General features: G+C 38.9%; 1 protein-coding gene across 8 annotated transcripts in view; it reads right to left on the reverse strand.

Annotated features, from left to right (window-relative positions):
- LOC108622930 (dual 3',5'-cyclic-AMP and -GMP phosphodiesterase 11) overlaps positions 1-9839 on the reverse strand; it is a 44640-nt gene extending 34801 nt beyond the window's left edge. For 2 of the 8 annotated variants that reach the window (XM_026811866.1, XM_026811865.1), the window contains exons 1-3: positions 5850-9824; positions 4824-4928; positions 4002-4019 (exon numbers count right to left, since the gene is read on the reverse strand). In XM_026811866.1, the coding sequence (XP_026667667.1) occupies positions 4002-4019; positions 4824-4928; positions 5850-5973 (247 nt within the window). In that variant the 5' untranslated portion in view covers positions 5974-9824. The other 6 variants (XM_018021089.2, XM_026811867.1, XM_018021090.2 and 3 more) reach the window with 5 other exon arrangements.
- Between the last annotated feature and the right edge of the window lie 7502 nt (positions 9840-17341).

Below are 17341 nucleotides of genomic sequence, written 5' to 3' on the forward strand. Positions count from 1 at the left end.
CTATACTTTTTAGCACGTAGCTATTTATTATTAGCATTGTTCTTCCGACGTCTGATTTCTTTTCAATTATAAGAAAAGCGTTTTTCTAAGGTACATAAACTTTTGGGATTGACTGTATAGCCAATACATCCCTAACAATTGCCCAATCGGAAAACACTTGTTACAACAAATACTATATCGATGATTATACGAAATATCGTATTAATTTCTACTCTAATAACTACGAACGTGTATTACATACAAAAAGTACTGAGGTTCGGGGTGCCTCACGTTCGGAGTGCCTCACGTTCGGAGTGCACGCGCGATATCATGGAGGAAAAGGGACAGATTTTTCGAGCAGACTCTGCTGAACGTGGCCAAACCCCTTGAGCGTACAGTAAATCGAGGAAGACGAAGCGGTGAGAAAGCGAAAAGAGCAGAGGGAATATCGTGATATCGTTCACGCGCACGTGAGCCGGTACATGCCTTTATCCAAGTTAACCGAGGAACACGGTAGAGGAGGATAAAGGAAGCATTGAAAAAGGTCGGATGGACACTGTCTATCGGTGAAACGAGGAAAGAAGAAAGAAGACAGGAGGCTAAAGTTGTTGATTGGTACGTCACGTTTTCACGCGGTGAGCACACGATACACGCGCGCGTGTTGTCTGCCAGGGGTTCTAGTCGCGTATACCTACACACGACTCTTCTGGATTATGCAACTGATGAGCTTGCTCCTAAGTACTACCCTACCTCTCTCCTCTTCTAATCATCACTTATTTATCAGCAACCCTTTCTTCGCATTAAATTTTGTAGTATCAATTATCTTTCTCATCTACCAAACAGAAAATTTATAAGAACGAGACAACGTAGAAACAATTGAAAAGGACGACTCAGTTATTCGTTCGATTGAAAGATGCTTCTCGTATCAAATTTGTACGATGCGAATAATGAATTTTGTGAAAGCGGCATAATTAACGGAGAGATCTGGGTGTAATCGGTGGATCCGGGGAACAATCTGGGAATCGCAATTACACAATCCGTCACGTTCTCGCGGATGTCCCCGCCTTTGACGTCTGAAATAATGAAAAACGGCTGGAAGCGCGGGCGTGTCCGGTCCGTGCTAGCACAGAAACGTCGTCTGCAGATCGGGGATTACCTCATGTTTCAGGAAATGTTGCATTAACCTCTCGCTTCCCATCCCTGCCCGTTCCCTGCTATATGAGCAGACGGAAAAAATTGTTCAAACGTGTCTACGATTCCCCGAAGCATCCGTGGTAAATTTTAATTTAGTGGTCAGACGTATCTTTGCCTCGAGCCACGTAATAAATATTCAAACGTGGAATCGAGCTGCTCGGCGCCTTTACAATTGTTTAACACCAAAATCACCGAAACGACTGGCTTTCAATGGAAACGTGCACGTATAAAAAGAAGTCATAATTCTGGCGTCAAGTTACTTAATTGTTTCGTGAGAAATATTAGAGAATAAATTCATGAGTGCGTCGTTCAAATCCGCCTGACGTCTCCGTGAGAATTTAAATGATTTTTTCCTGCGAAAGGAAATCGCGAGAAGAAAATTCCAGGAAGATCTAATTATGTATGAGCCTGGCAAGAACCAGATTTCATCGTGTGGAATAAAAAGTTGACGTGAATCACGATCGTCGTGTCGCAATTCAAATTTTATGTCGATAGTTAATGGGACGTTTCTATTCCTATTTATTTTTAAATCCGACTTCCTCAGAATTCTTTCTGATGAGAAATCGTACAGGAAAGGAAAGATACGTACATTTCCCTGGAAGTTGTTTCACATAACATCGTCGTTGATAAAATCCTTATGCATAAAAATACATATATTACGGACTACGAACATTTACGCTAAATGGTATCGACGTGATCTTAAATATTGTAGCTCGGACACGATGTACGTGCATCGCAACGTATCCTGGAAAGGAGGTAATGCGAAGATTCGGAGAAAACACGGGACGGTGTTTGACAATGAGAAATGAATGATATTTAAGCTCCGGCACAAGCGTTTCGTTCGAGAGATAAATTTGATCGTGTCAGTAGAGTCTGATGAATACGCGATTTCGAGATTCATCTGGGCTGGCATAGCGTGCACGCTATTACTCGTCATGACCAAAGAGGAGGAACGAAAGGAAGATTTCTCTTCTGAAGTCGCGCGTTTCTCGACCGTTACCTCACGACAGACCGACGGTTGCCGGTTGCAACTCTCTAATCGACCGGGGTACTCGTTAAGGAATTCTCTTAGCAGCAATCTCGTAATTAACCCATGCATCGTTTTCTCCTCTCTTCCTTGCCGCTTCACGTGCCATGGCCCTCATGACTTAGATCGTTTCTCGATTTTACACTTGTCCGATAAAAAACGAAAATAGCATGCAATTACATTATAAAATTAAATGTTGCAACGTTTGATTAATCTTCTCCGTTTTTAATTACCTAACTAACGTATGTCCTGGCTCTGTATTAGAAACATTTTCATATCACAATATACATAGGTACCTCCATATCGAGTTTTAATGATGTTACTCTATTTGTGATACCGAGTCACATAGTTTAGTATAAAAAAAATTCTGACCTCTTTTATATCCTTATAAAATTTAATCCTAACTGCAATTTACTTAATTTACTTTAAGGAAAGTAATATAAAAATGAATTGCCAGAGTATACTCCAATTATACACTAATACGAGATCTTGATATTCTTATAAGATGTAAGGATTTAGATCAGTTAAAGGTCACCGTAAACTGATCCCTTGGAACCAATTCCAAAATTGCTCGGATCCATACAGGTAGACTGCGGATTATATTGTAGAAAATATGTATATATAAAAGAAGTTCGTATTTAAAATTCATTCGCTCTCTCGACGTTACAAAAGTTTTACTTCTCATTTTCTAATGCCGTACTTTTACAAATGTTTTTTCGCTGTGTAAGGAATAAAACATTTAGAATAAATAATTTCGCTGAGGAATTTTGTTTGATAATCTCGACCGTTTAAATAAGATTCTTCCTACCTCGGTCGACTTTGATCCTCGCAGCTGCTCATCTCGAACGGATATGTCAATTAAGACGCGACTAATTTACGGAGGTTGCGACCTTCCTCTCTCTTTCTCTTAGTCTCTTTCTCTCTCTTTCTCTCTCTCTCTGCCCACGCACGGGCCAAACCACGTATGCGTGCAATAATAATACTTGTATGGAACACGAGATACGTGTATTTATGCAGTTCGTTGCCAGTAGAGAGGAAAAGAAAAGATCAGGTCCGAAACTGTGGCTCGGATCTCAGCTGCCATTGGCATTGACACGATTGTCAATGCCAGGCCACGATGTGCTCGCTGGCATCAAGGTTACGGCGCGCGTTACTTCCACCGAAAAGTTATGTGTCATTTTTCATCAATTTCGACTCTCACTTTTTTCCAGGCTCCATCTGACCAATCGCACTTAGAAAATGGTGTCACAGCGTTAGTGAAAAAATTCGTATCTTATTATAAAATTGTTATTTCTCTATCGATCTAAAACTTCTTGTTTCCCTATCTTTTAATATTAGACTAAGGCATCGTTAGAAAAAAACTTTATCATTTTTCAATGGACGAATTTAAAACGTTTGCTGAATTCATCTTTTCTTACTCATTCCTTAATTTATAGTAATTAATTATTGATAAGATTTACGAATCTCTTGTTTAGTGTTTGGATATACGCATCTCGATTGTGCACGGCATACGATAAGAAAAAACAAGTACGTATCACGTTTTAATTGATTTCGGTGTAAAATCCGACTTAATTGTTCGAAGACAACACTGCAGACAGTTTTTGTAACAATGTATCTAATCGCGAACGATCTCTCAAAAAGTCGATTGTTCTTGATTAATTATGGGAATTTCCTCGAGTGGCGCCAGATAACGCGAGAGACTATCAAATTGATAGAATCTCGAAACGAATAACATGTGGACATTACGATTGGTCAGAGATATTGCAAACAAGGCACTTCATCAATTACTGACATCGCTTACACAAAAAATAGCTTAAATCTGTGATTTAGGTATAGAAATACGTTAACGATCATACATGAACAATAATAATAATAATAATAATAATAATAATAATAATAATAATAATAATAATAATAATACGTACGTGTCGAGCGTGCGCATGAAAATATAGAACAGATTTAACAAACATACTCGAACGAAAATGAGATACGATAATAAGGGCTCTACTAAACGCGGCTAATTATTGATACCCAGTATTGTTCGAAACGTATATGACCATAAAGCAGTTACCCGACTCGCATTAATTGCACGTTTTACCGCGATGATAATTACGATCAAGAGCAAACACGCAATCAGCGGTTGCATAAATTAACACTGTTGCAGAATCATTACCGTCACAAAGCGTGTTATTAAAATGTACGCAGATACGCGTAGACGGTGCGTGCTCCAATCCTAAAAGACCGCTGGGAGGATCTAAATTGACCGGTCGCGGGGTCAATAAGCGAGGGTCAAACGCGCACGACTCTCGTATCGAATTAGCCGGTCGCGGAGAAATTAACCCCCGGAGCCAATTACACGACCCCGTCGCCGATTTAAAACGTTACCGTGTTCCCCTTGAGGCTCGTGTACGAGGTAAAATCAGTACCTCAAGATTTTTCTATACATACACATGCATAAGATCCACCAATCGCTTGTTTCGAACGAGGATATTCAAACGTTGGTTCCATTTGACCTTAATTACTTTTTAATGGCTTTTACTCGATTTTTTACTTGAAACATTGAAGGGCAATGTAGAACGAAAATATGTCTAGGAAGCAATGAAAGCGCTTGCAGCACTCTTACCCGGCTTCCTGCGCGAGCTCCAAAGCACGGGAGGATGCGCGGCGGCGGCGACGGCAGCGGAGGGGTTACCTGCGGAGGCAGCCAGCTTGACTGCGTTCCGCGTACCTGTAACAAAAAATAATAAAACTCACCACTTTATGGTAAAACGCTCGAGATCCAAATTCTTCTTCCATCTTTTTTTAATTGTAGAAAAATGCCTTGAGCGGCTTCAGCAAAGCATGTTTAGGAATTCCAGCATGAGCATATAGATCAACTGTTCTTCAGAAAGTTAATGATGTATCAAATAATTGTATCATTTACAAATGATAGTTAATAGAGTGCAGATTGCATGTACTTAAGTGCGAGGAAATAGAATGTGCCGAACGTGTAACGCATGAAATATTTCACAATTACTATCAATCAGAGATGTCGTCTACAGTTGCACTTGACTGTTTATTAGTCGACAACCAGGTGCTATGATTTGCTCGTTCCTTTTTCAAGCACCGACTTGTATATTTATTTTCTCTCTTGTATTATAAGAAGCGATAACTAGACAAACGACGACTTCAACAGGCGCGCGTTTATCATTTTTGATAATGAAACGGGACACGAGACAGTGCGTCGGGTTACCTCGTCTTACATTCACTTTAACAAGTTATCGACGATCCTTGTAGTAACAACGGATCGGTAGCTCGTAGCTTGTTCGAAAATTAGTAGCCGCTAACTTTTATTTTTGATCCCGTAACGAAATCCGTGCAACCATGGGTTATCTAAAGTTTGCGAGTTAACGGCGAACGTAAGAAAATAAACTCACTTAAAAAACTCGAACCAAACAACGTGTTAATGATATCACTAGAGAGATCCTTCGACAGACTTTCCTCACAAAATCCAAACTCTTCTCACATCCGTATCGTTTTTGATATTACCACAGAAAATTTATCCACATAATAATAATTAGTGTAACGATTAATTCGATGATCAACAGGTCTGACTATGATCACTGTTTCTGAGATACAGTGGTTTCGATGTTCAGGTAAGACTACTTACCGAAATAATCTAGAATCCCAGTATCTTCCGGACTGGTGAAGCCGCGAGTGCACATGCAGAAGAGTTTCCTTTTGGAATTAAAATTAGTATCGCGACCGATTTGGCCCTGACGAGCGACTGCCATAACTACGAGCGGAACACGATGAGCGAGACGAGCCGAATCGAGAGTCTCGAAGAGGGTGGAAGCCGGAGCGAAAGAGGTGGAGCACGGACGGAAAGGGACGAATTTGCCTTGCTCGCCATTTGCGGTATTAGTTAACGGATGTGCGTGTTTCGGCACAATTTCTCATCGGATCCTCCCACGTATGCCAACTATCCCTAGGCGATACACAGCTACTTGCTCTTTTATATCTAACGCGGTCATTAGGAAACGTTAATTAAATGGGTTATAATTGTTGGTTTCCGAGCTCATCAAGCTAATGGTCTCTTATCGGTGTTAGAACCGAATGTTATTTTTGGCATCGTTCAAAATTCGGTTCAGTCGGGAATCAATTTCCGATTAGAGTTAAATGCGTCTTTGCGATGTCGCGCACGATCTCGTCGCGAACACTATAGATTGACGTTCGACCCTGTTTCGTGCGAATTTCGCTCGCATTTCGCTTGTTTGATTACAAAATATTAATGTTATCACGGAAACCGAGCCACAAAGGACGCCCAGGGACCGAGCGTAATTCATCGTTGCCATTTATCATTGTCGTCCCTGTTTCTCGTACGTACTCTCAAAAATAACAGATACATGCATCACGGTCTTAAAAAGTTGTTCAAGTGAAGAATAACTTGATCTTTCGTCAAATCGATGCTACCGGGTTCTCATTTGAATTATGTTTCCCATATTTCAATCTCTAATATTACGATCGTTATTAATATAAACCGAATGTTTTTCTAAGCCATCCTATGTGCGCAAAACTGTGTAGTAGCATCAGCCTACAATCACGTCCGAAAATATATCGAGCCACTTGACGCAATCAAAGTTCTATTTGTGCACTTTTATGCGATTCCTTAAAAGTGGTATCAAACCCAGAAACCGAAATAGAATTTTTTAGTCTAATCACGTCAGTTTACGACACGCAAATTATTAACGAAGCAGTGGAAATCTTAAGGAAACGAATGATGCGAAAACGAACGATCATTCGAATGACTGGATCGCGTTATCAGGAAAGAGAATGCATAATCATCGGCAGCAAATACTTCGGTTTTTCCCCAATGTTATATGTGTAACTACATGCTTTCTATCATCTTGTGTTAACAATTAAAACACTGGACAGACTCGATAACGATGAGTAATCAATAACGAACCACTTCTGAACATAAATTACATATGTAGTAGTTTACCGTAAAGAGTTCCACTTCCTTTTTAAGTAATTGAACTTCCAGCTTTGTCATCGTCGAACGTAAAAGGTTGGATCTAATAATTTATATTCGATCAGAATTCTGATGACACCACCATGCCTTTCTTTTATTTTAAACGTTTGGCTCAGGAGGCTCGCACACTGGTCGTCGACTTGGAAGCCTCACAGAATCACGAGCGAAACAACGCAGGAAAGCATGGGTGAACAATTAGAATGAAATAAAATGAGATCGCCATTAATGCTAATAATTTGATAAATATTTATCTCTCCCAAGACGAAGTGTACTGCGGATTCAATGAACGCCTTCATCGCGACCAAGCCATTACGCAATCGCTGGCAAAACATTCAACAGTTATGCTAAGCTTAGATTTACCGTCCCGGTAGATTTCCTCTTGGGAAATATGTAAAATCCAACGCCACGGTATCTACGATACGTCTCCTATTGTACAGACTATACGTCGACAGTAAGAGTCAGGCGTAAGAAACTTATTCAGAATAAATTACATCTTTTCTTGGTGCAACTTTTTTTTCTTCAGAAATTCATCAAGACACGAATGGAAGTTTTATTTACAGGAAGGTCTAGCTTATTGAAAAATGATTAATACAAGCAAGCGGTTGATGGTCACTTGGGAACTTCAACTTGACGACGAGGCCATTTGGTAGAAGCCGAAAATTTCTAATAAAGAAGTTGGTAGAAAAAGTTTTGAGAACGGTGTAATTTCGCAGACGCGACGGTGTCGCGATCCTCGAGTTTTCTTGTTGAAAAGAAGTTGCAACGGCTGAATACGCGGTTCTCAGGTGTTACTGGGTCATCGGATTTTCGAAAAAGACGATGAACAGAGACAACCTCCTTTCCTCCGGAGATGGGTGAATGAGAGTTTTTCGCGTAACTTACCTCTCTCGAGAGGACAACCGAGAGAAGGAGTCTAGTCGGTGCACGTCGCGACCACGTGTTCCCGCGTACACATTATACATATGTATCAGCAGCCATCTGTCGAATTCAAAAGATTCGACAATGGAGGACAGTCTCTTGGCCATTAGCATTAGCCAACACCATCACCGGAGTATCCATATCCATGTGCATTATGTTGCTGCGAAACGAAAACTACCGCGACTTACTGTATACCTCAACCTAAACGACGGCGAATGAACGATTCATCGTTCAACGGGACCTTGACACCAGCGGACTAGACTATTCACCGATCTGCCTGCTCGTTACACGGACACGTTTTCTACTTTGACTACGAGCTCATTCCGAAACGCAAAAAACCGATCCCATTCACCAATGAAATATCACTAACCGGTTTTTACCTCCCTCATTCCTAAACTCCACCGAAATGCAAATATCTCTATAGGATAGAGGATACAAGAAGAAGAAGAAGAAGAGTCTGTAATTAATAGTTACATATTTTTTGTATCGTATACAATAATAATTAATACAATGACTCACATACTGACCGATGCCATAATACTATAGACATCCCAGTAGCTCATTTTGCCGTGAATTCGGGCTTAAACTTCTAATCTCCGGGCGACTTATACAGCGTGTGTTGTACATACGTGTACGTATCGCACGTTAATGCATATCAGCCACTTTTTTATGGGCCAGTTCGACCGCAATGGCGAAAGGGAGAACGAAAATCGAAGCGCTTTATCGATAAGATAAAGAGGAACGAGTTCAGGAAAGGAAAGAAAGTCGCGTGTACGCGTTAATAACCAAATTAAATAAAAGAAACTGGTTTACGCGCGTGCACACCCGGAAGTTTATCGGGTAATCCAATTTCTATTTTCCACCACCGTTCCAAAAGTAAAAGTTCTTTCCACGATTGGAGATTTTCTTCTCGGATCGCTTCCAAAAGATACCGAACAAAATTGCACAATAAATGGCAATGTGGCATGATACTTGTTCGACGGATTTCGATTAAACATCGATTAGTAGCGTCAATATCGACGACCTCGTGTTCTTTGTACACTTAATTATACGAACGCTTTGTCTACTTGTTGTCAACTAATTGCCTGCATTAATCAACTTTATGTAACGTGTCGCAAACGATAACAATTTCAGTTTAAACTCTGGCACGACGAATTCGCGGGATTCTGCTTCGTTACAAGTGAACTGTTATGGACACGCTCGGTGTCTTATTGTCTACTTTCTTACGGAAATGAACGCTAATTTTTATGCTCTTTAACATTTCCACGTGATCGGAATCTCTAATTTCAGCCGCGAGAATTTTCATACAATTGTCATAAACGTTTACTTGTCGCAAAAAAATACATGGTCACGTGGATCGTAATTTTCCGGTATGGCACGGGGTGTTAGGTTCAGAGTCCATTTCTCTTTTACGTAATGATCTACGTATCTATGCTTCTGCCTTATTTTCAGTTCATAAATATACAGATGAGAATAGAAAATTCAATAATAAGCTTTACGCCCTCAAACGATTTTCATAGCCCATTTGTTTTAATCGAAAACGTATTTGAACGTTTCCTCATAAATGACAAATATGCCTCGCATATTGTATTGACGTCACCGGGCAATCTGATTATTGAAAGTAAACTCGACGGATGAATGCGCGTAATCTACTCTATATCCATATTTATATTCGTAATTTGAATCTTCCAGGTATTATTCCTTTATTATTATTATTATAATATGGAATTACGTTGAAAGCTTCATACAAATTTCATATTGTCCATTTCGCAGCATTGATTTTCAAATAATTCCGATAGCCAAACGAATTTTGCAACGCGCAGCTATGCCGCCCTTTCATAAAAATTCGCGCGTTAGTTATTAAACGAGCACGAGCTTTCTCAACATTGATAAACACGAGTGCGTTTCATTTCAATGAACTCTCACTACGGATACGCCCACTGGCTTGTGGTGTTACCGGATGTGCGGTGACATATTACAGTACGTTACAATTCCCTATCGTGACGTAATAGGGTACGCTTCATTTATTCCATTTACCATACATACGCCAGAATTTACAATGCATTGTTAGGCCCGATGACGCGACCACCCTGAATCCCTCATAGAGAATTTAAATTCCACGCGTACATCATATTCATTATCATAATAAATTACAGTTCGGCGCGTTTATAAGAAACTCGTACGTGCAAAAATTATCGTGTACAAAACTATTAAAAATATTGAATATTAAACTGAACACATATTGCAAAGTTTAAATATGTTTATCTGAAGAACATTTTTCAAACTGATATCATAAACGTTTTGCTTTGTATGAAAATGAGCAGTCTAATATAGTTCATGAATAGAGTCGACTAAAGAATGTTCAAACTGCAAATTATATTGAGAAGCGTTTTGTGTTTGAGTTAAATAATTTCGGAAATATATTTTCCAGCAAAGGTGAAGCAGACTATCAATTATTTTCCTAATTAGACGACCACGTCAGCTCGACTCTAGTTCGTGGGTGGACGATACTCCCACGACAAATTGTGGTAGGCCACACTTTATGTACTGTATAACCATAATCATTATAAAATCCTGCGTGTACAGCGCTGGGTACTCTTCCTTTTTATTTCCTCCTTTCATGTAGCAACCGTATCACGTGTTCAGAAGAAGAAATGATCAGCCCCCGTTTATAAATTATTCTATCAAATACAGTCATCAAATATAATATCATCAGGTATGCAAAACACTGCATCCATATTATTATTATTATTATATCAAACTGGAAGTTTGTTACATGCAACTTGTATTTACTGGTTTATCGATGATAGTAAATGAAAGCAAGAAAGTGATAAAAATGATACTGATCCACCGTGAAATGCTTTCACCGATAATGAAAGCGTTTGCGTTTTGTTGCTAGTCAAGTGAAAGCGACATTAACCGCGCCGAGATTCGTGTTCTTGACATTTATCATTTTGTCATTAGATACTCGAGACTAGTGCACATTATTAATTTAGCGTTAAACGTTCATTATACCGGTTATCACGAAAAACTGTTATGGATGAAGAAATAAATTTTTAACATTGGACAGTATCAAACGTTAAGAAGGCCGGAGCATCGAGTCAATTTAAAAAGATTTACAATAAGAGGAATTAGCATAATTAGCGGCTAGCTAATTTCGTACAAGTAAGTATGCAATTAAGAATGTGACAAACTGCTTGGTACGGGATATGTACGTTTCACGCAACAACTTGGCCGGTGCAACACGCATGCACGATTTCCGTTTTCGGTCGTCGCTAAGTATCCGGTTTTTCTTCAACAAGATCCGAGAGGCCAACGAGCATTAAAACTTTACGTTCTCGTGAGAATATTCATCCGCTCGGATCAGTGATCACTCCTGACAGACTTCTGACCCATAGAGTTAATATATGTTCTGACCTCGCAGAAAATTATTGTCTTTCCTTCTCGTTTCACGTTGAACCGTTACGATTTTAACTTGTTTCATTATGCTTCAAATGCAGCCGACACAGTCGGTTTCTCATTCAAATCTTCGCAAATGATTTACATGAAAAACATTCTGTTATCTCCGTACTGATAATTACATTGTTGCTGTTGCGTAACGCGACGCGAAGAGAATCGGAAAATTGTTAACGGGCGATGCAGTTACGCGCCGCGTCGCATAATTCTATGTCGCAATGTGTGTGTACAAGTGATAAACAGGAATATCCTTGTAAAACAAGTTTTATTGCCGAAACGACTGGATCCGATCTTCTTTCGCGTAAACGGGAGATAAGAAAAACGCGATGCACGAACATTATTCCTCGGGAACGTGTACCACCATGCGTGAAATCGTAATTTATCAAAATGGAAACGATCCGAGTAACCTTCTAAATAAATCTCAGTCCTCGTACATGCATACATACGCGTGTGTAATAAACATCGTGAACGTCGTCGCGCATGAGAAAGTTAATTTGTGGGCCCTTCAAATTTACACGATTATGATTACTCTTCGCCGGGTCGAGGAAAATGTCTTTTTCGGTGTCACAGTACTATTGACGACGTAATGCAAAGGCACGCGTGAAACGCACGTACAATTTGCTGTACAGGATGAATCAAAACGAAATATCGTGTACGCTAGCGTTGTTTGATCATCTTATGGAAACATGCTGTGTACCGATTCATTGCATATACAGACTGTTCAAAAAAATTGGGACCAAACTTATACTACGTATTACCAAGGTCGAATAGATGGAAAATATTCATTGAATGTTTTATTGAAATTCAAAGGAAAATATTTTATTGAAAAAATATATATTTTTAAAGAAATTTATGATTTATTGTGACAGTTGTAATAAATATTCCGAAATTCCTCCCTGTGTAAGAATGCTGAGTTCCATTCGTCGAATTACTGGTTGCTGAACACTTTCAAATATTCTAACTGTATTGGAAATAATAGTAAATGCATTTTTAATACATTCCCAAAGTTCGTCTTCTGTCTCTATCGTATTTTTATAAACCAACTCTTTTACGTGACCCAATAAATAGAAGTCCACAGGCGTTAAGTCGGATGACTTAGCAGGGCAACTGAATGGTCCAACGCTTAGGGAATTATCTGTTAAGAAAACCATGTATATTCCGTCCAAAATATGGCGGGCTACGTATTTTGTCCATAAATTTATGAATTATTCGATCTCGGAAATACGAAGAATAAGTTTGGTCCCAACGATTTTAGACAGCCTATACATACGATGGATATTATGAAATCCTTATCCTTATGATAATCGTTACATTTCGGCAAATCAAAATCTTTTCCTGTTAGTTTTTCTAACGAAATGAATGACAAATGCATAATTTGAAATGAGTCTTATTGAAATATTACGTATAATGCGTTATGTGAGATGAGGAAACATTGGTCATGCAGTTAAACATGTATCAACAATATCAATCAATATTCATTTATTCATACTATTCAACGAAGTCTTTCAATTTTTAACAACAGATGCAGATAACGTCAAATATTGTTTGAGCCTGACAAGTCGTTCTCTAATACAGATTATCATTTAACACAGAGATCAGCCAACGAATGATAAACAAGCCTAATCTTTGATAAATCTCCCCGAATCAATTTAATACCATTATCAATAATCTGTCAAATACATTTTATTACTGCGTTTCATTTTTACAAAGACTCTTGTGTTTTTCAAATTACCTAATAACTCGTGTCGGGTTCACCAATTTTTATCTCGAATGCGTTCAAAGATTTGCTAATCGTGACACCAATTCGAACCCGGAATCACGACTTGGTCCGGATGCATCATTCATGATTCTTGGCACAGATCACTGTTCTACGTCTTGCCCTCATCGCGTTGAATCCGCGGCAACGCGCGATGCGCGCTATCAACGACGCGACGCGTTCCGATAAACGCTAAACGCTCGCGGTTATCGCGTGTAGAGTCAAGAATCTAGAATACCCGAATCGGTGAGGAATCCAGGCAACAGGCGAACCTGCCGCACAGACTGCACGCACTGACTCTCATCTGCTCCAAGAACCTGAACTCGCTGTACCACGCGTGCTATACGCGTTACACTCGTCTTCAGGGCCGTACGCGTTTGCGGTTGTGGGTCTGAATTAAAGGAAAGGGCCGAGTGGAGCGACAAATTGATATTTAGACAACCGTTCTAAACCGGTCACCGTGGAAATTAACAGAACTTAAAGAAATTCGATAAAATCAGCTCGAGCGCCTGATCAAAGAATTATTGGCAACTGATAATGGCTGGGTCGCATTGCGCGGAACTTAAGCTAGACTTTAAGAAGGAGAGAATTTTTTCAGGTATTATGTCCATGGATCTGACCGCTGATCAATTATGTTAGTCAAGCTATCTACCTAGGCTTATTACTTCTCGGAACACGTAACACAGGGTCACCGTACAAGTTACCCACTTATAGAAATTGATTACGCTGAACGTTACGTAAGCGATGCGTAAGATACTTTATCGCTTCTTACATTCATCAAGCAATCGGAACTATCAGTTACTCTGGACTTGTCCTTAAATTAATTTAAAACGGTAGCGACGCTTGGAACTCGTACGAATTTCATGGGTATCGTTTCAACGAAACGTTCTTCAACTACAGGTGAAACAACGGTATCCATCTTGCTGATCGATTATTGAAACCGCAAATAAATCTATCTAACGAGTTAAACGCTTAGCTCGGGTGATTAACGATTCTGAATTAACATGTTCATCTTCGGTTTCACGAGATAGAAGAATCAACTTGATTTTAATAATGATTCACGTACAGATTTTCTCTGCATACAAAAGAACGATTATATACAAATTTTTCAACAGTCGCGCATTAATATTGAATGTACAAGGGCAGGACTCGAAGGCAGGAAGGTAGCTAATTATAGCAGTACAGTGGAAGGTTAATTATATCCCGGTGCATTATTATGCAGGGTGTTGGCATCCATTCTCGATTCGCCCCTGACTATAGCTCGACTGTCTAGAGTCTAGTATCTAAACTACAGAGGCTGCTCTCCGGCACACGAACGTATGTAAAGTGCTGCATATACCTAGTAGGTAGAACAGATACGTAAAACTCCTCATAAAGGAGAAGTACGGTCTCTACCCCCTCCACGTGTTACAGTCTACAAATTAAAGATTAAGACTATCAAAGACTGGCAAGCCAATTTTATTTTTCAAAGAATCGACCTCGCAACGTCTATAGTTGCAATTTTAATAAGCGTCAAGGGAAAAGGAGATGTAGTGTTAATTAAGAAAATTGTACTTTTTAATTACTAAAGTACTAAATTTAATTTCGCACGAACAGAACAACGAATGATGCGATCTGATAGCGATCTTGAGTATAAAAAAAAAATAGAAGAATTATGAAGAAACTTTAAATCGATAAGACTGAACGACGCCTTCCGGAATAATTGTTGGGCAAACAACTTATGACTGATTAACTGAGATCGATCGAGCAAACTTGTGAGATAATTCAATTTGCGTCGATGCACTTTGCGTCGATGCAAATTGATTGAATTGAATTTCGAATGAAAGAGATCTGACTTACCAGCCTGGCGTGCAAGCTCATTGACTCTCTGATATCTGACAAGTAACGCACCCGAACGGAGTACGTGCAAACCTGTAAACTATACGAATTATTATCACCGAATAGTGATAATCTATTTGTTAAAGAAATTTATTAACAAAGAGCGATGATTCTTAGTTCTACGTAAGCTTCATTGATAATTAATAAGATGTTCCCAGTTCTCGATGGTCATTTACAAGAGCTACAATTATATTTGACTTCGAATTTTTCAATCGTTATCTTAAATTTAAGAAAAACGAGCATACTAATTCATACGCTAATTACGCTGTCCGCTGTGTATTCTCGTTCGTTGCTTGTACAAACGTGAAAACGACCAAATACTGCAACGCCACATTTTTTATGACCCTATCGTTGCAAGTAATTATTTGCTCGTTAGTACCTGGTCGAACTGTTGCCTAACTTCGCCGATTGAAAATTTTACAAGGAAAATAAAGTGTGTAGAAGAAAAATGATGTAGAAAGAAAAAGCACATTGTTAAAAACGAGGAACGGAAAAACCAGAACAAGGTAGACCGGCATAGTTCCTTATTGACACTAGCGTATCGATCTTCTCTCTGACAAATAATGCTTTCGTTTCGCAAATAACACGTAGCTGAAGCACACGAGTATATCACAGAAATAGTTACTGCCGGTGCGCAATACACGTGGGACACATACTTAATCGTTAAGGCCATTTGCTTATTGACAGATAAAGGTAATTGGTAATGCGACTAACATTGTCGTTCAAAGATAACGTTCTTCGTTCTTTCGCGGTTCCTAGGCTAAAGCATACGTAAGTACGCATAATACAAATGTAACGCCTTTGTGCAAGGTAATGTACATTTGACAATTTTCGCTAAGCGATTTTCCTTCCGCATTCTTCTTAACAATTTATTTAAATGTAAGATCCATTCTATTACACATGTAAACGTGGGCTGAGTTATGAAACTTATTTCCTACCTGCAATCTGTTAAATAAATTAGTATTGGTTGGAATTTTGTTAATATCATAACAGAAATATCTATGCAATGCTAACTGGTATCGCTTGTAAATTAATTAGCAACATATTAAATAAACAGTCGGGATATAGGAAGAAATTTTACGATGAAACACCGATAGATCTTTAATTTTGGAATGTAAGATACGTCGTGTAATCGATACTACCAATGCGTTTTTCTGCATTTTCCACTTCTAAGGACTCTTCAAGGAGTTCCGACTCTTTTCATTCGACGATGACGTACGACAAATTGCCTCTTAGCGTGTTTACTATCGTTTTTCATTCTCGTTCAATTCGATTCAGAGTTGCATCTTTTGGCGTTAGATGAAAGTTCGAAGTAACCACCAGTGAATAATTCTAACCGAATGATCTCGTGAAATTTTAACTTAAGTTCAACATTTTATTTCTAATGGTTTCCACAATTTCATTTCACTACAGGCTTTCGCAACGTCGATTAATTAATCGTACTGTGCAATTATCGCGACACGTGCTTTTCGTTGGAAGATTCGATTGAGTTAACGAGCGTGTAAATCGAGAAACCGCAGCACTTATTCTTCATTACGATCGATAATTCCTGAATCTCTAACCATAATCCGCAACTAACAGCCAATCGAATTTTATAGTAAGCATAGATAAGATACTGTTCGAGTTGTTTCCGCACGTAAGAATAAAATGAGTCACTATTCCTACAATAACTTGTTTTCAGCAGAATTTCTTTTGTAACTTCGTTTATTTGAAACTTCCTGGCTATTACGACTTTATACACTTATATGGAAGTTACAAGTTACGATAACAGTTCACTATAGTAGGAAATCTAGCAATGTATTGTAAGAATGACTAAATTCTGATTAATAAACGAGTTGAAAAAGATGTTGGCATTTTTATTTCTGTTCGTGTCTAATCCTGGGGGTGGGAACTTGAGATCGTCCCCTCTTAAAGCCGAATTACCATAGCGATCATCGATATTATTTTAGAAGGGCGACTGGAATGGCAGTCGAGTGCAAAACACGAGAATTGATAAAGCGATCATAAGTACAATCTCGTCGGTGGTTAAGCTCAAGTTTATTTTACAGTCTAGTAATTACTAATCTAAAAATATCATAAATAGTTGAAGTGCAACTCTGATATTTGTCCAGATAAGGCAAAT

This window comes from Ceratina calcarata, unplaced genomic scaffold, assembly GCF_001652005.2.
Source record: "Ceratina calcarata isolate Rehan_Ccalc_2016 unplaced genomic scaffold, ASM165200v1 scaffold25, whole genome shotgun sequence".
Classification (NCBI taxonomy): Eukaryota; Metazoa; Arthropoda; class Insecta; order Hymenoptera; family Apidae; genus Ceratina; species Ceratina calcarata.